General features: G+C 37.7%; 1 protein-coding gene across 3 annotated transcripts in view; it reads right to left on the bottom strand.

The window, feature by feature from the left end:
* Positions 1-24,623, bottom strand: part of slc7a9 (solute carrier family 7 member 9) — a 64,211-nt gene that overhangs the window by 1,891 nt on the left and 37,697 nt on the right. For 2 of the 3 annotated variants that reach the window (XM_087995566.1, XM_043706833.2), the window contains 7 exons: positions 22,930-23,029; positions 22,663-22,707; positions 18,740-18,863; positions 8,227-8,330; positions 6,668-6,764; positions 4,768-4,917; positions 3,262-3,436 (listed from right to left, as the gene is read on the bottom strand). In XM_087995566.1, coding sequence (XP_087851692.1) covers positions 3,262-3,436; positions 4,768-4,917; positions 6,668-6,764; positions 8,227-8,330; positions 18,740-18,863; positions 22,663-22,707; positions 22,930-23,029 — 795 coding nt within the window. The remainder of the gene's footprint in view (positions 1-3,261; positions 3,437-4,767; positions 4,918-6,667; positions 6,765-8,226; positions 8,331-18,739; positions 18,864-22,662; positions 22,708-22,929; positions 23,030-24,623) is intronic. The other variant, XM_087995567.1, reaches the window with a different exon arrangement.

The raw sequence follows: 24,623 nt of genomic DNA, 5'->3' as shown, positions 1-24,623 counted from the left end.
GCTGGAATTATTTCCACAGCCTGACTCTTTAAGAGGCCTATGTTTATTTTGGCCTGTCTACTTTTATATAATTTTTAAAAACTCTTCTTGTTTATTTTACTTGCTAAAAATGTGTGGCTGGAAAAGCGCAGCAGGTCAGGCAGCATCCAGAGAACAGGAGAATCGACGTTTCGGGCATAAGCCCTTCTTCAGGAATGAGGAAAGTTTGTCCAGCAGGCTAAGATAAAAGGTAGGGAGGAGGGACTTGGGGGAGTGGCGTCGGAAATGCGAAAGGTGGAAAGAGGTCAAGGTGAGGGTGATAGGTCAGACTGGGGTGGGGGCGGAGAGGTCAGGAAGAAGATTGCAGGTTAGGAAGGCGGTGCTGAGTTCGATGGATTTGACTGAGACAAGGTGGGTGGAGGGGAAATGAGGAAACTGGTGAAATCTGAGTTCATCCCTTGTGGTTGGAGGGTTCCTAGGCGGAAGATTTTACTTGCTAGTTTGCCCTCATAGTTTATTTGCTCCCTGTATAATTTGTTTGGCTTGTGCAACTAAGGGTGTCATAGTCATCCTTATTCAGGATATGGAGGTGTCAGTGTTGAACTGGGGTGGACAAAGTTTAAAAATCACACAACACCAGGTTGTACTCTAAAAGGTTTATTTGGAAGTACAAGCTTTCGGAGCACTGCTTCTTCATCAAGGTAGCTAGCTACCTGATGAAGGAGCAGCGGTCCAAAAGCTAGTACTTACAAATAAACCTGTTGGACTATAACCTGGTGTTGTGTGATTTTTAACATCATTATTCAGCTAAATGCTTAGAGATTTTTCATTCATGTGATAATGGACATTATTGGCTCAATGACCCAAAGGGTCTAGGTGAATATTTTACAACAATCAACAATAATTTTATAGTCACCATTAGACTAACTCTTAATTCTGTTTTACCATGCTAATCAACCCCATATTCTTCCGTTCAGGGACATTGCCACTATACAACCATCTCTCTTTATGGATTTGAATTCATGAATCCAGGTCTTTAGTCTGGGCATTTGGATTACTAGTGCAGTCATGTTACTACTATGCTGTGATATGAATACAAAACAGCAGTGATCCTAGCACAGTCCCTTGGGGAAATTATTGTCAGCTGTGGTCCTGTCAGGAAAACAAGTTTCCTTGACTCTTTTGTTCTTGAGCTAAGTATTTTCTGCAAGCCCATACTGACTCCTATTTCATGAACCTCGTATTGTTAGCCAGAACTTTGTGATTTTTAAGCTTTTAACACTTCTTTAAGCTAGACATGCAAAATGCATTGCTTTACCGTCATATTTTGTTGCTTAATCAAAGAAGAAATAATTAGTTTTGGCTCTTCTTGCTTAGATCAAACCTCTCCAAATTCCTACTAATTCTTTTTCTTTAGAACAATAAGTAATATTAGTGCTAGGTAATGTTTTAAACTGACTATCCTGCATAATTATTAGGACAATTTTTACATCCTTTCTTCTTTAACAAGGGTGTCACATTTGCCACTTTGCAATGCTCTGACAACCCCCTCATATCAACAAAGACTGGCAAGTTATAAGAAGTCCTGTCACTATCCAGTAACACTTCTCTAAGTGAATCGACGTTTCGGGCATAAGCCCTTCTTCAGGAATGGCTTATGCCTGAAACGTCGATTCTCCTGCTCCTTGGATGCTGCCTGACCTGCTGCGCTTTTCCAGCAACACATTTTCAGCTCTGATCTCCAGCATCTGCAGCCCTCACTTTCTCCACTTCTCTAAGTGACCTAGAATGAAAACATGTATGTAGCTGATGACCTATCCACTTCCCTGAACAGAGCTATCCCCTTCTAGTACATCTTGTCTATCTATTTTCACTTCATTGATTACCTCTAACATTTCTGCTTCCCACTGATATATTGACAGTATCCTGATTAGATTTAGATTACTTACAGTGTGGAAACAAGCCCTTTGGCCCAACAAGTCCACACCGACCCTCCAAAGAGCAACCCACCCAGATCCATTCTTCACCTAACACTACGGGCAACTTAGCATGGCCAATTCACCTAACCTGCAGAGTTTTGGACTGTGGGAGGAAACCAGAGCACCCGGAGGAAACTCACGCAGACACGGGGCAAATGTGCAAACTCCACACAGACAAGTTGCCTGAGGCAGGAATTGAACCCAGGTCTCTGGCGCTGCGAGGCAACAGTGCTAACCACTGTGCCACCGTAAATATTAATTCAGAGCTGTGTTCTGCTAGGAATCACATGTCAAGTGTGCTACAGGGTCCACTAAACCATCTTTATTCCTACTTGATATCATCAAATAATTTGTAACTTGACAATCAAATGCCTCTGAAACCTTTTTACCTTAATAGCATCTATTCAATAAAAGTTAAAAGCCTCAATATCAGCAGCTGAAAACATGGCAAAAACTGACCAGTAACAAAGTCACTATTTATATCTGTGTGCCATTTGATATTCCTGGTGTGATAGCTGCTACTTTCACCTGTCTGCTGCGATATATAGCATAATGATAAATTTTCTCATCTCGTATTTGAAAACAATATTCTGACAAGTCCCAGAGTTCAAAAGTAACATAGAATTTAGTACAAAGTTAAAAATCACACAACACCTGATGAAGGAGCGTCACTTTGAAAGCTAGTGCTTCCAATTAAACCTGTTGGACGATAACCTGGTGTTGTGTGATTTTTAACTTTGTACTAAATTCTATGTTACTTTTGAACATGCCCAGTCCAACACCGGCATCTCCAAATCATGACTAGAATTTAGTAGTAATATTATATAATTTGAGATGATGGTATTTTAACTAGGTTAGTAATCCAAAAGTCTAGTCTAAATTAACCATGTACAGGTCTATTCAATCTCTTCCCCTCTTACGAGTTTCATACCATGCCATCACAATTTCATTATAATTTGAGATATATTTAAGGACATTTACTGCTCCTGCAAAATCTTCACTGACTGTTCTGGTCTTCCATCTAGTTGCACGTTTTTTTTTATTCTATTCTCTGCATGATTGTGCCTTAATCAAAGGAATATAGCTCATTTATGGAATTCAATGCTGCGATTTAACCTATTCCCACCTTGTTCTGGATTGCTCCACCACTTAGAAGGATGACTAGGTTTATTCAGTTTAATTATCAAAAGTTACATCCTAGACTCTTTTTAAGATAGACATATTGGAATTAGTTCAGAACTTGGATCATGCATTATCTGTTTGGTTTGGTTGTCAAATGAACTGATAAATAGTTATTACTTACTCATCACTTTTCGGGTCCAGCTGAAGTGAAAATAAATGAACAGAAAGTAAAATATTAATCCTCCAACAATAAATAGTGAACAATATAAATATGCCAACTCTGGAGCACCAATGATTGGAGCAAGAACCAAGTAGATAGAGACAAGAGTCACCACAATTGGAAAAATGATTGGGACCTGAAACAAAAAGAAGATTTTAACAATATGAATACAGGAATAATTAAGTTTTTTTATAATCTGTCAGGTTTCTGACATCCAAAAGCACGTCAATGAGTACAAGTCTAATTCAACATAAGAGTAGGCAGTTCAGCCCCTTAAGTCTGCTCTGCCATTAGATACAATCATGGCTGTTCTAATCTCAGCCTCAACTCCACAATCCTGCCCAATCTCCATAACCCTTCAACCCACTAATAATTAAAAATCTGCAAATCTGCCTCTCTCCTCAAAATTAATGTTCCAGCATCGGCCACACTTTGGAATAGTGAAATATTCATGACTCTTTGAGAGAAGCAATTCCTCCTCATCTCTGTATTAAATCTGCCACCCCATATCCTAAAAAATTGACCTCTTGTTCAAGATTGCCCACAAGAGGAAATATCCTCTATATCTACTTTGTCAAACCCCTTTAGCATCTTCTTTCCCTCAAGTAGATTACCTCTTGCTCTTCTCAATCTCAAGACCTAATCTCATTTCAAAACACGAACCTCTCACCCTCTGGAAACAATCTAGTGCCCCTCCTGTGAACTGCCTCCAATATATTTGTATTCTCCTCAAATAAGGAGACCAAAACTAATACTGTAGGTACAGTCTCACTAATGCTAAAACTCCTGATGTTTTTTTTGTATCCAACCGAATGAATGTTTTGTTTTCCCCCAATCACTAATAACCCATGGTATTTTAAATTTATTAGCCGTCACCACCACCAGTAAATTAACTATATTTTCCAATTGACTGAGATACTTGAAAAGCCCTTAAGGGCATTGCACACCATCAATACTGAGGGAGATGGAGGGGATCTGATCCATTTTCTCAGTGTAAATGTTTAACTTCATAAACACTTTAATTCAACAATCATCCTGCTGGGTACTTAAGTCGCATGCTTTCTTGGAAATGAAGTCTATAGTTTCACTGTTCCAAATGATGTTCTAACTTCTTTAAAAAAACCTCAGAACTGAAACCACTCATCTATTTATTATCTAGTTTAAAATACAAATTCCCAGAAGATAATGTTATAGTTTAGAATTACAGGCCGACCGCCATATACACAGCTCGGTTTCTGCAGTTGCAGTTATCCGTGATTTACTGCGGTCCAAACATTACAGGGAACGTTCCAGAACTAGAGACCCGGGGCTGCTGGGAAGGTAAATTTCCCATTAAATGAATGTGTCCATGACTATCCATGGTTTGGGCTTCCACAGTAGGTCTTGGAATGTATCGTCCGCAGGCACAGCGGTTTACTGTATATATTAATACATTCATATAGGAAAGAAAGATCATGTAACTCTAACCTTTACTGGTCTATTCAGATCCTTTCTTGTAAATCTCATGACAATCAGTGATAATGTAGTCAGTCCATAAAAAATCCAGGAAGCAAAGCTAAAGTAGTTTATAAGGGTGTTAATATCTGCTGGAATTATGTAGATAATAGCCAGAAATCCCTGAAAAATAGAGTGCAGTATAACAATTAAGTAAGTGAATAATAGTTACAATTGGAATATATTTAATACCAGTAAATTTATCAGAAGATTTTAATTCTAAAGAAGAACAGAAAAAAAATCAGTAAATCGGAGGTTGTCTTAAAATCTATTCCATATGTTTCTTCCAATGAATAAAACTACTATTTAGTTTTTGTTCTGTATCTTCAGCGTATTAAATAGGCCTATTTCCTATTGGATCAGAATTTTCCAGCAAACCTGCTACAAAACACAAATTAGAAATGTTGAGGAATGTAAGTAGCCTTATTGTACTACTTTAACCATCAACAAAAAACATGCCTATTCTACATGCATTATGAGCCCCTCATGATGTGACGATACATTCAGAGAGCAATTTCTTTGATTTTACAAAGCATTATTGTTTTATCTAACCGCTTCAGGTAAGCACTTTTAGAATCATGGTTTAATTCTGGACAGAGAAGCCTTACTCTATTCTTTCCTTGCTTCCGAAGGACTTCGATGTTTATCTCCATATAGAGGTCTACAGAATGAGAGTGACTGTTAAAAAATCCACTAAAGTATTAGATTTCTACATTTGTTAGTTTTCCATTGCAAAGCTTGTGTTCATCTGTCTTTCTGATTTGTTGTAATTTAGAGATTTGTGGTAAATTATTGTGCAAGATTATATTTTTGTCTTTTGTGCAATGATAGCTTAGTTTAGAGTCAAAGATTCATAGAGGTCTGCAGCACAGGGAAAAAAAATCTTTCGTCTTATGAGTATGTCCCAGTCAAAACCAAGCATTAACTATACTAATCCCATTTTCCAGCACTTGGTCCATGGCTTTGTTGTTTTGGATTGCAAGTGCAAATCTAAATATTACTTAAATGTTATGAATGTTTCTATCTCTACCATCTTTGCAGGTAGTGAGTTCCAGATTCCCACCATCCTCTGAGTGAAAAAGATTTTCCTCACACCCACTCTAAGCTTCTAGCCCTTTACCATAAGTTTATGCCCCTTAGTCATTTATCTTTCTGCCAAGGGAAAGAATTCCTTCCTATCTATGCCAATCATAATTTTAACACATCTCAGTCTTGTGACCCCTCAATTTCCTTTGCTTCACAGAAAACAACCCCAGTCTACCCAACCTCTCTACATTACAAAAAGCTTCCAGCCAGGCAACGTCCTGGAAAGTCTCCTCAGATTGCTAATTACTTGGTGTGTAAAATGCCTGTCTTATTTTCACTCTTTATTTATTCTTCTGTAAATTTTGAACTGAATTCAGGATTTAGACTTATGTCTGCAATTAGTGATTTAATAGCTACAATGTGCAGCAAGTTGCTGGTTTCTTGACCATAAATAACTGTCTCTAATCAGTACTATTACTAATGGAATGGCACCGGATAATCTCATAATACAAGAAGAGGAATTTTGTTTAAGTTGCTCTTTAAATGGATTGCATTCTAGAGCACTATCATAAAATATAGACCCATGACAGTTATAATTTGTTTTCTTTGATAAAAGTTTGATTAAGTTTCAGGTGTTGGACTAGAATAGTAAGTAATTTTCACACAATCACAATATTTTAAACAATTTCAGATACCTCTAGACAGCATATAAAAGTTCTGTTGATGTTGATTTTCCATTACTACTTCTGTGCAAACACTAACACATTTTATTTCTATTTTGTTATCATTTTACAGCACAGCACCACTAATATTTTTACAGTTGTAATTGAAAGCATTAATTACCTACATTGAACAGGAGAGCCGGTGAAGGTGTTAAACGTCTGATGTTGATATACGACAAAATCTTAACCATGTGACCCTCACGGGCTGTCACAAATGTAAGTCTGTTTAGAAAAGTTGAAATCAGAACAACTCCTCAAAAGTGCAAAATATTTAAGTTTCAGCTATTGACTAGTTTTAGCAAACCAAAAAAAAAGGGAAAAAGACAATTCTGTGCAGACCGATAGGAGTGTACTACATTTTTGTGATCAGTGTTTAGGAGAAAGTGCGTTTATGTCCGTTTCTCTCTCCAATATTAGCAGAGAAAGAATGTTTCATGGTTACCTCAGAGTACAAGAGGATCTTAATCAGATGGCCTGTGGGCAGATGGAGTTTAATTTAGATAAATGCAAGGTGCTGCATTTTGAAAAACAAATCAGGGCAGGACTTATACACTTAATGGTAAGGTCCTGGGAGTGTTGCTGAACAAAGAGACCCTGGAGTGCAGGTTCATCGTTCCTTGAAAGTGGAGTCACAGGTAGACAGGATAGTGAAGAAGGCGTTTAGTATGCTTGCCTTTGTTGGTCAGTGCATAGATTATAGGAGTTGGGAGGTTGTGTTGCGGCTATATTGAAATATTGCATGCAATTCTGATCTCCCTGCTATAGGAAGAATGTTGTGAAACTTGGAAGTATTCAGAAAAGATTTACAAGGATTTTGCTAGGGTTGGACAGTTTGAGATATAAGGGGAGGCTGAGTTGACTGGGGCTATTTTCCCTGAAGCATCAGAGGCTGAGGGGTGACCTTACAGAGGTTCATAAAATAATGAGGAGCATGGATAGGGTCAATAGATACGGTCTTTTCCATGGGGTGGGGAGTCCAAACCTAGGAAGCATAGGTTTAAGCTGTGCACTCAAGGCTGTGCATTCAGGAACATAACCGTTTATTGCATTAAAAAGTTTTCCTTTTTTTTTGCCATTGGTTACTGTGCCATTCAACTAATGACAGTGTCCTTTTGCTTTTGACTGTTCCACAATGGGAAACATTATTCCTTACCTATTCTGTCAAGAGCTCTCATGGTTTTGAAAAGGTAGTGGTGACCTGTGAGAAGGAACGGGTTACATCTAAACTTCTAAAAACACCTGTATTAAGCTGTCTCTCAAACGTCTCTCCAAGGAGAAAGGCTCAGCTTCCCTAATCCAACTCCAATATTTTAGGAATACATGTTATTTTCCACATTGGCATTACAGACTTGCGTCTCAATAGTGAATTACTTGAATTCCTCCAAAAATGAAAACAATTATGTTCATTAAAGACACTTCCCAACCCCCCCCCCACCCCCGTGCATGATGATGATGTAAACATTTCACAGCTTTCACCCCCTTGACTAAGTTATTTTCTTCAAACCCGCACTGCATTTTGCATTATTGTTTTGCCATACTGAGAGGTGAGTTTATGAATAACATTTGAAGTGGTTTTGAAGTAGATTCCTGCTCATGCCCTTAGCCAAAAAATTGTGATACATTGGAAACTCAATAGGAAAATGTATATTTGTTTTCTGTTTCAATGAAAGGATTTTTATTTTACCTGCCGGCTGTGAAACAAGAACCATTTGCAGCTCCAAAGGTAGAAAATACGACAAAGAGTGGAACTAGCCAAGAAGCTGGTGTGAGGACCCGATCACCAAACGTCTGTTGCAATAAATGAATGATGGACAAGGTCACAAATTTTCCTGTTACAATGGTAAAGATTTTAGAAAGACATTTATTTTCATACATAATTCTAGATTGTGGAATATGCACGTGATTCATGGTTAGCATAGCTGCCTCACACCACCAGACACCCGGGTTTGATTCCCGTCTCTGGCAACTGTCTGTGTGGAGCTTGGACATTCTCCTGTGTCTGCATGGGTTTCCTCTGGGTGCTCCAGTTTCCTCCCACAATCCAAAGATGTGCAGGTCAGGTGAATTGGCCATGTTAAATTGCCCATAGTGTTAGGTGCATTAGTCAGAGGTAAATATAGGGTCGGGGAACGGTTACTCTTCGGAGGGTTGTTGTGGACTTTTTGAGCCAAAGGGCCTGTTTCCATACTGTAGGGAATATAATCTAAAATACAGTAAAGTTTGAAGACCATAAGAAATGTGAACAAAAATAGGGTCATTCGGTCCTGTGAGCTTGTTTTACCATTCAGTAGGATCGTGGTTGATTCAACATTCCTCACATCCAGATTCAAGTACAACAGGAAAGTTTTGGCACTTAAATTTATTCAAATAACTTATAATTACTATATGAAGAATATTTGAATTATTTCCATTTAAATCATTGGCTATCTTTAGCACAATGAACTAAAACTTAATCAAAGATAATTATGCATGACACTGAAGTCCCCTCTAATGAAAAGGTTGGACTCTATGTACAGTGAAGTTTTTATGCTGTTTACCTGCAAATGACTAACAGTCAATAGACACCTGACTGCAATTTTCAAATTTCACCAAAGTTTCATATGTTGAGGTTTCAGCCCAGATAGCACACAGTAAAGTCAGAAATGTATTGAGAAGCTGGCATTTTTTTCCATATCTTTTGAGCATGTTCCCAAACCAATTTTAATTGGAAGACCTATAAATAGATCGAGGTCATTACTGGATAATAGTAATTAGGATCTAAATATATATTGCACAGATTCTCTGGAGGAACAACTTGACCTGCTTATGGGAGTGTATTTTTTTGGACTTCCTTCTGTTCAAAGGTCTTGATATGTAGAATCTTTACTCCATAGGTGGATCCATGGTCTTGTTCTGAACCACAGGTTCCAATACTCAATTCAGTTGAACACTTCCATGACACTTCATAATGAAAAAAGGATTTCAAAACAAAAATCAGGAAAGTTGGACAATGGTTTGGAGTGGAGTATGTTACAAATCCAGCTGGTTATGATCTGTGCACCTCTGCATGCCTATTATGAGAAACAGCTACTGAGATATTAAGGTTGCACTTTGTAAATTAAACATTTTATTTTACAAGGCTAACAGATTCTGGAAGTTATGGATTATGGGAGTGTATTTTTTTGGACTTCCTTCTGTTCAAAGGTCTTGATATGTAGAATCTTTACTCCATAGGTGGATCCATGGTCTTGTTCTGAACCACAGGTTCCAATACTCAATTCAGTTGAACACTTCCATGACACTTCATAATGAAAAAAGGATTTCAAAACAAAAATCAGGAAAGTTGGACAATGGTTTGGAGTGGAGTATGTTACAAATCCAGCTGGTTATGATCTGTGCACCTCTGCATGCCTATTATGAGAAACAGCTACTGAGATATTAAGGTTGCACTTTGTAAATTAAACATTTTATTTTACAAGGCTAACAGATTCTGGAAGTTAGAGTTAGAAAAATGTCTAAATATATTTTTGTTCAACTTTTCTAATGTATAATATTTTAATTCTTATCCAAATTTACATTGAAGTCCAGAATTTTTCTAAATTATTACATTTAATTGTAGAATCTTTCTTCTAGTTGTGAACTTCTATACTCAATATAGGATTAATCCAATTAAAGTCAAAGAGTGTGGTGCTGGAAAAGCACAGCCAGTCAGGCAGCATCCAAGGGACAGGAGAGTCAATGTTTTGAGCATAAGCTCTTCTTTAGGAAGAGATTATGCTCAAAATGTCGATTTCCCTGCTCCTTGGATGCTGCCTGCCTGACTGGCTGTGCTTTTCCAGCACTACACTCTTTAACTCTGATCGCCAGCATCTGCAGTGCTCACTTTCTCCCCTTTTAAGCCAATTAGAGTTTAAAATATTTTAATAAAGTGTGATAATTGATTTGAAGCATTACTCCATATTACCTATAGACTTGGGAAATTTTGATACTGAAACTTGGGCAAAATAATGCATCATTATTTCCTGTTTAATTCAGTTCTGACTATCAGACTTGTACTAAATGTGTTCATCACCTTTTTCATATAGATTCTTATTAGGCTGCATAGGAGACGACAGATTTGTGTACAAGAAAGTACAAAAGAGTGTGAACAAGAATAACTGTACTATTATTCCACCTATAAACGTTAAGTAAATAAAAATGTTTTAAAATCAATACTTCCTGAATCTACAATCACTTAGACTTTACTTCTCATAAATGACATGAGCTGATTAACACTAATCAGTTGTGATTAATCAAATATCTTGAATCACTTTTCTCTTTCAGCGTTTCTGTGGTACTGACTACCTTTCAGTTTCTTTCCGACTTGCATTTTGGACAGAATGAGCTGTAGGAGGGTTCTCATGCTCTCTATTCAGATTTCCTCTTTCAAACAAATAACACAGAGTTTGTCTTCGATCACCACTAGATGCACAATTATATTTGTTTTATTTCCAACTTTGTACCAGTTCAATCGATATCTCTATCTACTTTTGGTTACCAAATCTAACATCTTGCCACTGCTTTCATACAAATTATTCCCATGAGCTATCAATTAAATTCCTCTAATAATCACTCTCTTAACGTTTTCTTAATTCACTCATGGGACATGGGCATCACAGGCAGGCCAGCATTTATTGCCTGTTCTTAGCTGCCCTTGAATGATTGCCTTAGTAGGTCATTCCATGAAGCGGTTTCAGAGAACCACATTGCTGCAGTTCTGAAGTCACACATAAGCCAGACCAGGTGAGGATTGCAGAATTCATCCCCAAGTGTGGGGATGGTAGCTGAGGAGCAGAAGATGCAAATGTTGCACTCTTTTTCAGAATAAGGAGGATAAGTCGAGTAACTAGAGGGCAATCAATGTACTGTTAGTATGAAACTATTAGAGATAATAATCTAGAGCAAAATTAATTGGCATTTCATACAAGTTATGGGCTAATAATAAAAGTCAGCATTAATTTGTTCAAGGTCAATTGTATTTGACTTACTTGATCACATTCTTTTGAGGTAGTTCAGAGGATTGATGTTGTAGATTTTTTAAATCAAACTGTTCAGACATGTTATGACATGTCTGGGGTAGATGGGACTTCAGCCCAGACTTTCTGGCCCAGACTAGGGACACTACCACTGCACCACAACACCTCATGTGGTTGAGGTTATAAATTGTTCTTCAAAAGACATTTGATAAATTAGCACATAATAAATTTGTTAGCAAAATTAAAGCTCATGGGATTAAAGGGACAGAGGCAGCATGGATACAAAATTGGATAAGGGGAGGAGAGCAGAGAAAATCTTATTTAGAGGCTGAAGAAAGTGGTATTCTGTGGGGAATTGCATTGGGATCACTCATTATTTACAACATAATGCTTGTGCACACACTGCATAATTCCAATATTTGCAGATAAACACGAATGTAGTAAACAAAGACTTTGGGAAGATTTGGAATGGTGAAATGAGCAAATACATGGCAGATGCAATTTAATACAGGTCAGGAATTCTTTATATGAACATCTCAGGACCGACTAGTTTTCAGATAAAGGGTATTTTTGTTTTTTGGATCCACTGTAGTCCTTTTGGGTCCAAATGTACCTGAAAGCAAAGGTTTATTCCCCCCAAAAGGGCTTGAACAGACCTGTAGACATGTTGAGTTTAGTACTTTGGAAAAAATCTTCATTTTTAGGTTTGTTCGGGTCCATTCAAGTCAAGCAAAGGTTTTTTCCAAAGGGCTAGACTCAGTGTGTCAACAGGATTGTTAGGGTCTGCTTCCAAAAGGACCTTTAGATTTTAGGTCTTCTCAGATTTTGGATGTTCTGATGATAGATACCCAACCTGTAATGTGAAGTGATGTATTTTGATAGGGAGAATGTGGTGAGGTAATAGAAACTAAGTGCAGGAACACCAAGAGCTTCTTAACTCTTTAAAGGTGGCAATGGAAAAGGCTAGATTTTACAAAACCATGCAGAATCCTTAACAATAATGATATGTAATAATAGACCAATAATTGTAATAGAGCAAAAACAAGGTTATCTTAATATATCACAGATATGGCCTCAGTTGGAGTACTATGTATAATTCTAAACACTATACTTTGGAAGTATGTCAAAGCCTTTTAGAGAAAGTAGGAGAGGTTTACTGTGAGGTATCAGGAATAAGGAACTTCAGTTTTGTGCATAGAATGAAAAGTCTGGAGTTGTTCTCCTTAAAGTATAAAGGGTTAAGAGGAGATGTTCAAAATCATGAATTGTTTTGATAGAGAAATAAAGTCAAATTATTTCCACTAACAGTTCAGAGTCAGTATACAAAAGACAGAGATTAAAGCTGATTGGCAAATGAGCTGGAGACAACATGAGGAAATATTTATTTTCTGGAGTGTGTTATGACCTGGAGTACACTGCTAGAAAGAGTGGTGGAAGCAGTTTTCAGTAAGAACTGTCAAAAAATAATTTGATAATGGCTTAAATGAAAAAAAAACATTACATGTCTATAAAGAAATGGAAGGAGTATGGGATTATTTAGATAAGTACAGCAAAGAATCAACACACTTCTAACAAATTGGTCGTTCACTTTTCAATATTGTTGCACCAAATATTGCTGACGCCCCAGATTCCTTTTACTCAATACAAGTTATTGAATTTGTATATGTAGATGAGTGTTTAGATTATTTCAAGTAACCTTCTGATAGGTGGTTTACTTTTTGCACATTTGCATTATTGCCTTATTCAATAATGTAGCAATATCATATGTAAGCATATATCCTCCTTCTTAGCTGCTGAAGACTGGATCTTTTTATTTTATATCATAGAACAGTGTATGATCCAAGAGCTGATAATTATTCTATTTGCAGTACTGCTATTGGATTCAACACTGCCTCACCTGGACTATCATGTTCACATCTGCCAGCAATTACTGCACAGACCATTGATTTCACTGAATAAAACAGCCAGTCAATATTGAATTACCAAGTCAGATAAGGTTATTAGAAAAAGCTAAAATTTTTTGAAATGTGACATGTTATTCAACAGACATTAAACAAGTCTGAGTGATAAATATTAATTAATATTTAGAATGTATGCCCAGATAACAGCATATTAATTCTAGATAAATTTCTCTCAATAATGCAAAATATTTAAACCAGAGGCTAATGGTATTTTATTAGGTACGTTTCCAAAATGACGTAAGAAGTACATTCAAGAACAAAATGAAACAGGAACAGGCCCCAGTTTTTATTTAATTAATTACTTTGGTGGAGCACATAATTGGCTTGAAGTAGGAAAGCAGATTGTTTTTAAACATTATCAAAGATAGAATAGGATTATGTTTCATAAATTTAGAGCAACTGATGGTGTTTTTTCATAAACAACCAATTTTTTTGCAATAACCAGTAGATTACATCAAGGCAAAGTTTGCATGCACAAATTCCCAATCAAACACATTCATCACTTGAACATGACAATATCTCATGCTTTTCATTGTAATGGAGAAGCAACAATGATGTTAAATAGAATGTGAAAGTTAGATTTGTTAAAATAAACTGTACAATCTAATTACTGCAAAAAACAAAACATTCACAATGTTTCTCAATTAATCCTTAATGGGTCACAATGCTCTTTATAAATGTAATATAGAGTCATAGAGATGTACAGCACGGAAACAGTAATGTTTCAGGAATTTTGATCTGATTCTCCCACCCAAGATTTGGAAGGATTTAGTCAGTGTAATCTATTATAACTTGAATTGTTTGTCAGGAGAGTACTGGAGAGAGTCAGTCATGGCTCAGTTTGTAGCATTCTTGTCCCTGAGTCAACAAATGTTTCCCCATGTTTACATCTTTCACTATTACTTTTATTCTGTGTCTTTGGGTACTGATTCAACTGCTACTAGAAATACGTTTTTCTTATTTCTCTAACACTTTCTGAATTTAAGGCTTAATCCAAGACTTGAATTTAAAAATTAAGGCCGACACTGCAGTGCGGTACTGGTACTCCACCATCTTTTGGACAAGCTGTTTTGGACGGACCAAGGCCCGGTCTGTCCTCTCGTATCAATATCAAAGTCAGAATGTCGGTATTTTGAAGAAGACTGGGGGAGTTATACCCAGCCTCCAAACTCAGACAGTACTTAATTACCTGCTGTATGGCAACTTTTCTGTTAATATCACTTTTGCTTCGTTGATAATTACTTTATTTGTACCCTCTTGTTGTCAACCTAGGCACAGCTTTTCCCTATCTACCTGGTCCAGACCTGCATAATTCCATCAAATCTTCAGCATATCATTAGTGAAAGCTTGTAAATAGTTGAAACCCCAGTTCTGATTCCTTTAAGGATGGCTGTTTTTGATGCAGAGAGCATGGGTTCAAGTCCCACACTGGCTGAAGTTACCATGAAGAACTCTCCTCTTTATACGCTCCCCTCGCTTGATGCATAGTGATCCTCCAGTTAAACCATCACCATTTGCCCCTCTCTAATGAGCGAGTAGCCATATGCTCTGGTGAGGCTTCAGTGATATCACCTTGACCGATTCCTGTAGCACTCCACTAATTTGTCAACTGGAAGAAGAGACAATTGTCCATTGTATCTGCTTCTTATTAGCTGACCAATCCTTTATCCATGCTAATGTAATAGCCATACATCACGTAATGTTATCAGCAATCTTTGATGTGGCATCTTATCCAATGCCTCTGAATTGAAAGAACACTGCATCTACAAGTTCCCCTTTATCCATTTTTCTTGTTACAGCTTCAAAATATTCCAAATATATTAGTTAAACATAATTTTCCTTTCACAAAATCACATTGACTCTGCTTAAGCTCATCATAATTTTTAAAAATGAATTTCACCATAATCCAAGAGGACAACAGGCTGCTTTCTCATTAGAGAAAGGTAATTGGTGGTGAGTTTAACTTGAGGATCAGCAGAGGGGAGGTTGATAAGGCAGAGCCTGCACAGTGACCTGAGCAAGAATTAATGTGCACTGTTGCCATCACAAACAAGCCATCTCTCTAAATGTCCCGTTATAACCTTGTCAATAATGGATTCTACCAATTTCCCTTTGACAGATATTAGATTAGTGTACAGTTTCCTACTTTCTGTTTCCCTTCTTCCTTGAATAAATGTGTGCATTTATTATTTTCTAATCCCCTAGGGTCCTTCCAGAATGTAAAGAATTTTAGAAAGTTAACACCGATGTCTGTACTATTGCTGTGGTCACTTCTTTTAAGACTCTGGGTTGCAGGCTTTGGAGGCTTGTCAATCTTGAGGTCTTTATAGTCTTTTCGCTGGTGATGGTAATGTTTTAAATTCCCTTTTAATTTTAACCTCTTGATTTTCAAGTATCTTTTGGAAACTTTCTAAGTCTTCTACAGGGAAAGCAGATGAAAATCTGTCTTCAAGGCCTCCTCCGTATTCTTGATTCCCAGTATCAATTCCCCAAACTCTCCCTCAGAAGACTATATCAGTTTTAGTTACTCTTTTCCTGTTTACCTACTTCTAAAAGCTCTTGTTCTCAGTTTCTACATTATTGTACTAGCTAGCTTTCTCTAATGCTCTATTTTCAACATTTTTAAGCTATTCTTTGCTGGTATTTGAAGTGGGTTCAATCTTCTGACCTACCAATAGACTTTGTAGATGTGTATAATATTTCTTTCAACTTAATACAATTTTAATTTCCTTTTTTATGAATGAAAGATGCATCATTTTCAAAGAGTCTTTAGTTCTTGTTGGGATAAATCTTTGCTGAGAGTTATTTAACATTGCATTACAAGTCTAACACTGCATCTTTACTGTCTACCATCTAACCTAGTTTCCCAGTCTATCTTAGTCGAAAGTGTGGCGCTGGAAAAGCACAGCAGCTCAGGTAGCAACCAAGGAGCAGGAAAACAATGTTTTGGGCATAAGCTCTTCTTCAGGAATGTTGGGGGGGAAGGTGGCTGTCCTTGGCAATGTGGGAGGGGGAATTGAAGTGGTCAGCCACAAGACGGTGGGGTTGTTTGATGCACGTGTCTCAGAGATGTTCTCTGAAATGTTCTGCAAGTTGGCATCCTGTATTCCTGTAGAGGAGGACACAGTAGCTGAGGTGTTTGGATGTGCAGAAAATCTGATCTGGATGTGGAAGGATCCTTTGGGGCCTTGGATGGAAGTGATGAGGGAGGTGTGGGTGCAGGTTTTACACCTCTTGCAGTGGTAAGGGAAGGTGCTGGAGGTGGCTGGTGGGTTGGTGGAGGGCGTGGATCTAATGAGGGAGAGTCGCAGAGGAAATGGTCTCTGTGGAATCCAACCCAGATCCCAGATGCAACCCTCCAAATTGGCACCACCCTCTTGAACTGTCCTACCTGTCCATCTTCCTTCTCGCCTATCTGTTCTACCCTCTGCTCCAACCTATCATCCCCCACCTGATTCTACCTATTGCCCTCCCAGCTACCTTCCCTCACCCCCTCCTATTTATCTATCAGCAACCCCCACCCCGCCACATTCCTGATGCAGGGCTTATGTCTGAAATGTTGATTCTCCTGCTCCTTGGATGCTGCCTGACCTGCTGTGCTTTTCCAGTGCCACACTTTTTGACTCTGATCTCCAGCATCTGCAGTCCTCACTTGCTCCTAGTCTATCTTAGCCAGCTTTTTCATGGACCTGTTAGCATTCTGTTTAGTGCATATTTGGTTGAGACAGTAATTTAGGAAAACCATGGTTGGGGGCTCAGTGGTTAACAGTGCTGACTCACAGCACCAGGGTTCCAAGTTCGATTCCAGCCTCGGGCAACTGTCTGTGTGGGGTTTGCACATGCTCCCCATGCCTGCATGGGTTTCCTCCAGGTGCTCCAGTTTCCTCCCACAATCCAAAAAAAAAATGTGCAGGCCAGGTGAATTGGCCATGCTAAATTGCCCATAGTGTTAGGTGTATTAGTCAGTCCAAGTGTCAGTGTGGACTTTGTTGGGCCGAAGTCCACACTGTAGGGAATCTAATCTTTAATCCCTCCCATTTTTCATCCTTATAGACTTTACCTTTTACTCACTCATTTGATTTTGAAACCTATTACACTTCTACCTTAGCCGTGTTCTGTTACTTATTAACCTTAAACATTAATTTTATTTCTCTTCCCAGGGTTGATGCTACACTAATTGTGTATTTCCTGCATTTGCAAACAAATATTATAGGGTTTGAGCTTTTGAATAAATTTTAGAAATGAATATATGAACGTTCAATTCAGGAGCGGGTCATTTAGCCCCTCAGGTCTGTTCCACTATTCAAGAAGAAAATGACTGATCTGATTGTAAACTCAATTCTAAATTCCTCTCTATCCCTGATAATCTTTCACCTTCTTGGTTCAAAATAATCTGCCTACCTCTGCCTTAAAAAAACTATTCAGAAACAGAACCACAAAGAGTCATAACCTTTGGAGGAAAAAAACTTTCTTCTTGTCTCTGTTGTAAATGGAAGGCCCCATTTTTAAACAGAAACCCTTTGAAACATGAGACCCTCTGACCTCACACGCCCCCCCCCCCCCCCCCCATTCATTCCCATTTGTGTCTCACAACCTTCATGCCAACCCATGAACCCAACCCATTCCACATGTGCCACTTACCTATCCCCATTATTCTTTATTGACTGAATCCCAATTTAATACCAGCCCATGACACCCCATCACCCATCTTTATCCTTACATGCTCCATGTCAACTCTCATTGTAGGCAGACCATATTCTGATATGAAATAAAGTTCTAGATACCTATTACAAAATCCATTATATAAAAAATAGTCCCATTTATGTAAGCCTATTTAAATCCTCTCAAACACAATCCCTTAAAACTGAATAATTGTATTCATAATGCATCTCCATGAAAAACCGATATATTTAAATATCCTTGAAAATCTACTGCTGTTTTTTGATTATATATTAATAAATTATTAAAATAATGTTGACAGTGGCTGAGAGATAAATGGGAGGGGGTGAGGTTTGGCCCACAAGCCTCATTCCTGATGAAGGGCTTATGCCTGAAACAGTGATTCTCATGCCCCTCAGATGCTGCCTGGCCTGCTGTGCTTTCCTAGCAATACTCTCCAGCATCTGCAGTCCTCACTTTCTCCTATTAAAATAACGTGTCTGGAAAGAATTTTCCAATTACATTCGGCAATTTGTTTATTTCTATAACTTGAAGATTGACTAACAGCTCGAGAGATACTTACCACAGCAACCGCAGAAGACTGCAGAAGTTCTGTGGGAGTCATCACGGTAAAGTATGCAACATTAACCAGGATGTAACACACTGTGACTAAAGGAATACCAACCATGATGGATAGTGGTAAATCTCTGTCAAACAAAAATCAACAGCTCCAATTAGAATATTAAAACTTACAAACACATCTTAACACAATACTGCCTAAAAGGTGGTTACATATGTATAAATCCACACTAAAATATTTCCATTGCTTTTCATGGTATTATCATTGCACATTTTCAATGTTTCTTAGACTCCAGGTGACTGTAAAATTTCAAACTGTATAAAAAACTAAGGATTAGCCAAGCCAACACAGAACAGTTTGTTAACTCCAGTAGTTCAGAAAATTCTAGAAATAATGGCCCAGATATTATGATCACAGGGATGTTGGAGCAGTATTGACATCAGGATTATGTGGAATCCCTAACATCGCTGACTCCATGAGAATTGAGAATAAACTGAATTTTCCAATGGGCAATTCCCCTGCATCTAGAACCCTTTGGAAAAAGTCCACTGAATTAAGAAAATCCATTGGGTTTCCACTGACTCAAGCATATCCAGGAAGTCTTAGAGCATTTGAAACCCACTATAACTCTTGGATAACTATTAAACTAAGCCCTCAACACCAAAATCACCACTGAATCTGCCATCTGCAACTCACCTAACCCCTGTGAACCACCCCCAAACAGACCCAATTCCACTTCTTCTGGTACCTAACCCTGCCCATCAACCTGAGACCGGTCCAGTCAGCCTGACCACCCCACTTCAAAGCCAACATCTCTCCCATTCCCAACTAGATTCAGGACTAACACTCTCTCTGTAAACCCCCCCCTCCAACCCCCATAATCCCTCGGTGCCCCACTCCATGATAAAATCTGACCTGCACTGATATTCCATCATACCAGCCTGACACCATCTAGCAGCAAACATCCCACCCAGATGGATTTATGGATGTCCAACCTGACGATCTCCATCCTGCTGTCCTGACACCCCTGGACCTGACCACTGTCCTGAAAGTCGGATCCAACAAACCATCAGCACCACCTCACACCACTGAACCCCAATATTCTATTACCATAAGCACTCATCCACGTACCTGGCACCCCAACCAATCTGATATCTTAACTCCACACTTAGTGCCAATGTGTCTGGCTTGGTGCTGGACACAGAACACGTAGACTCGTTGGTATAAAAAGGACCATAATTTCTGCATTAATTCTTTTCCTGCTGTGTACCTTGATTCCTGGAAAGGTTTGTAATGGGAGATCCCTGTCCATGAATCTCCAGTGCAAAAGATATGCAAAAGTAAGTGGTTAATGTTTAATCCCAATTGAGGTCAATAATCCCAATTGCAATATGAAGACCAATAATTTGGGACAAAATTAAAAGTCACATGGACAAACATGGGTCTAATAAGGGCATGGATCTTTTAAGGGACAATCGTATTTAACTAATGACTTGAGTTTTTTTGGTGAAGTAACAGAGAAGGTGATCAGGGCAATATTATTGATGTACTAAATACATGGGCTTCGAAAAGGTATTTGATAAAGAGCCACACAACAGACTTGCATGCAAAGTTAGAGCTAATGGAATAAAAGGGACACAACATGGTTACAAAATTGGCTGAGTGGCAGAAAATGGAGTGTAATGGTTAATGGATGATTGTCAGGCTGGGGTAGGTTTGTTCTGAAGTTCCGTCAAAGGCATTGTCTTTCTGCAGGTGTTACTCTACAAAAGGATATTTACAGTGACAAACAGATGAGATTCTCTCATTTCTAACTCCTATATAATAATTTATTTAGTTCAAGTAGGAAGCTATTTAAATTGTATCTGTCTGGTGTATCCATGCAGAAAGCCAATATAAAATTCTGCATTATATCTTGTTAGGTGTTTTTTGTATGCCTGAAGGGTTCTCTTGGATGTGGTGCTGCTGTCATTCTGTTACAAACCTGTTCAGTGATACAGAATCAAAAGTAATCAAATTTACCAAATTACCGTCAAATGAAGAAATTATAAACAAGTTACCATTTTTTGTAAATTTTACTTTAACATTAATCAAAACCAAATTAAATTAAACATGATTTAACAGGCAAATGATACCTCAGAGAAAAAGGTAAAAATAACTTTCAAAGTATATAAAACAAAGATACACCTTACAGAATCAGGATTCTCTCTCTGCTCACACACATATCTCCACAGACTCCTGCAGAGGGGTACCTCATTGTCAGGTACTCAGCCTGATTGCGGAACTTGGGACCAGAAAGTGTGGGAGCCTCCGAAATCCATTCTCCCTGCCACAATCCCTCCTCCTGTCCAATGGCCCTGACCTTGTAATACCCATCCCACCGCGCCCCCAAACCCCCCACCCCCATTCAGTTCTTGTCTCTCTCACTGATCCAGGTGGCTAAGAGGGAGAATTCCCAATAGCTATGCATTCATGGATTCATATGAGACAATGGGCCTTAGAACGATCATCAATATGAAAAAGATCTCCAACAGCCTGTTCGTGCCATGCATCATGGTCCTCTGACTATGAAGATCCAAGGTATGCCATTAAATACGAATCATCAATTTTCATATCTTGGGAGCCTCTTTTTATCAAGGCAGACATTGTCAATTTAATTCAACATCATTACCACTGTGCAAGTGCATGACAAAGACATCAAACTCATTGTCTACAGAGTAGTAGTGTTGCCTACCATTCTGGATGTGTTAGACACATGGTCAATGTACAGCCGACATCTCAAATCTAATAAGAAGTGTCAACCGTAATGCCTCTGCAAAATCCAATGGCAGGCCAACAATTGAGGCTCTGGTTACTGTTAATCAGCTGTGTTGGGTTGGCCACATCATCCATATGCCCGATACAAGGCTTCCAAAACAAGCTGTCTACTTCGAGTCTTGTCATAGAAAGTCGTTGCCAGGAGGGCAGAGAAAATATTTTGAGGAAATCCTCAAAGCCTCTGTTGAGAAATTTAACATCCTTACCAACTCTTGAGATTCTCTTTCCCATGACCACCCAAACTGCAAAAGAAGAACGAGCAGGAGGTGCCAATCATTTCAGTCTCTCAAAAAGGCAAACAGTCGAAGCTGTGTGTGAAAAGCTCAGCATTTTACCCAGCCACCTCTTCAAACACCACTCACACCAACTGCAGCACAGTATATGGATCCATTCCTAAACAAGTGACTGGTTCATTATCTCAGGACACATGCATCTGGAATGCAAGAAAGTCATCCTCAATCTCAAGAGACTGCCTAAGATGAAGAAAATGATCTTATAACCAATAAATAATTTTAATATGTAGTTACTTGTATGTGGGCGAATATTTGTCCAAAACGAAATCCGACAGATTTTTTAAAATGATGATCTACTTATTACTCTTGGCTGAAGGAGAGGCATTGTCTTGGACTTCGGGAGAAAATTCCTGCAGTTCAAATGATGATGTGAAATGTATTATCTCCAAGTAAACCAGTGAAATGGATCGCAAATTAAAAACCAATAAAGTGCAGGTGATTTAAATCTGAAACACAGAGGATGTACTGGAGAAAGTCAACACGTTTGGCAGCAATTGTACAGAGAAAAAGAGAATAATGTTTCAAGACCAGTGACCCTTCATCAGAATGGAAAAGTGGTGGGGAATGGTGAAATTAACTACGAGAAGGGTCACTAGATGCGAAACCTTAACTTTGCTTCTCTCTCTATAGATGTTGGCAGACAAACAAACAGGAGAGCCTTAGTTTAACATTTTGCTGAATCTATTTACATTCCTTTGGTACTGTCAGCCTTGACTATATGTTGAAAACTCAAAATATTTCATATTTTTAACTTTGATTGGTATTGTAGGACCTAAATATATTTGCATTTTGAATGCAAAACCAGAGTTTTCCTACCTGTAGGGATGCTTCAATTCCTCTGTGACAAAGTTGAGTTGATTCCTAGAAAGGCCAGACGTAAGCACAATATACGTATTAACACCAATATCAAATTAAATTGATTTACTTTAAATAATATGAGTGCTTCCAAAAATAATTGCAAACTTTTGAGCATCTAAATTTGATAGCAGGGATTTCATCTATTTTGGTTAAACTTTTGATATATAGGCATTCTCCACTGAATAACATAACACGATAGAAAAACACAATTAGAGTGTCTCTTACCATCCATCATAAGACCAAAGTCCATTATAAAATGCCAGACTAATAGAACCAAAGGAGGTTTGAGCTCCATCAAAGGAATTTTTAAAGTTCTGTGTATTTCCTGCAGAGGTAAGTGTACATTATATTACGTATTTGTTATTTCTAATTTGTATATTTGATTTTGTGCATTAATGGTAATTCTTAGTCAGTGTCAAATAATGTCATTTTAAGATCTTTGAAAAGCAATCATAACCACGTGCCCACAATTAGCTTCACAGGGGAACAAAGGATGGGCCATAAAGCAACTTTGCTCATATTACTCATATTGCGTACAACCAGAGGATACACTTTAAAATAGTTCTGTTTGCTTGTGTAAGACAAAGTTTTTTTTTAAAAAGCATACTACTCACTACTTGAAGCAGTGTAAGATTGGTACCTTGGCCAACATATGCCACTCATCCAATACTGCCAATAAAAACCTGGTCATTCATCTCACTGTTATTGCAGAATGGCTTCCTTGGCCTTAATGACCACAGACATTGCATTCCAAAAGGTATCTGTTCTAAGATTTTTTTTTGTTATCTGTTTTAAAATGTATCTGTTTTAAGATTTTTTATTATGATACTATATACATTCATGTATTTATTTAATTGTCCAATAATAGCCCACATCTGTTAAATCTTCATACCTATTAATGACAGATTGAATACTATCTAGGTCTCCTTAAGCAGGAGTAAAACCTAGGAAATTCAATTAAATGATTTAAAACAAAATAATCTTTCAAGACTACATCAGAGAAAAATACCCAAGAACAATTTGAGTATACTTCTTCCAATAATATCTTATATGGCTACATAGTTAGGTGCATTTAATGTGACACAATTTGGGGCATCACAAGTACTTCTGGAAAAGCTACTGTTTAGATCCAATTCCTGCAAATTTCTAAATATCTCTTTCCATATTGTTTTCATTTTCAAACTGAAATACTGTGAGTAAATTAGATCTAGGTCTGGACAATGTCTGGGAAAATCCAGAAATTGTACTGATTGCTTCCAAATCTTTGGAAACGCTAATGAATTGGCTAGTGAATGATTCCTTGTGTGAGGTATTGATAACCTGAGTTAATAATAATATCTATAGAATAATTCTGGTTATTTATAACTGTTGTCTGTGCATTTTCTATTTATATCAATGTTAATATAATCAGATTACGCTTCCATACAGAAATATAATACAATAACAAAAGTTTCCAACTTTAATACACTGTCTCTATGATTAATCTATAAATATATAGTATTTATGGCAAAATTTAATAGGTATCGTTAATATTTTATGATCACTTTTTTCAAATAATCCCAATTTCAATTTCGGATAGTGTACCTTGGCTAATTTTTCAAGGTTAAAGTGATATCTGCATGTCATTATTGCCACCACACCAATTACAAGTGCATTGCATTCCATTTTTAGCAAACACAATATGGCTGGACAATTGGGTGACTGAGAAAAAAGCTTCCCAAACCAAATGGATGAAAAAATAATGTATAATTTAATAATGTAATATCAATATTATACCTGTAAATAACTTGCCAATCAATCCTTTAACTATGGTAAATTTAATTAATGGAATATCTAATACATTCATTTATTGCAGCAGATGAAATAATAATGTATTTTCCCACTGGATGCAATGAACAAGTGTGTCAGAGATTTCATTT

The sequence above is a fragment of the Chiloscyllium plagiosum genome, unplaced genomic scaffold (genome assembly GCF_037043375.1).
Source record: "Chiloscyllium plagiosum isolate Xiang-an unplaced genomic scaffold, Cpla_swu_hap1 HiC_scaffold_17, whole genome shotgun sequence".
Lineage (NCBI taxonomy): Eukaryota > Metazoa > Chordata > Chondrichthyes > Orectolobiformes > Hemiscylliidae > Chiloscyllium > Chiloscyllium plagiosum.
Note: the sequence above shows the minus strand (reverse complement) of the source record. Positions and strands in the feature narration are given on the sequence as shown.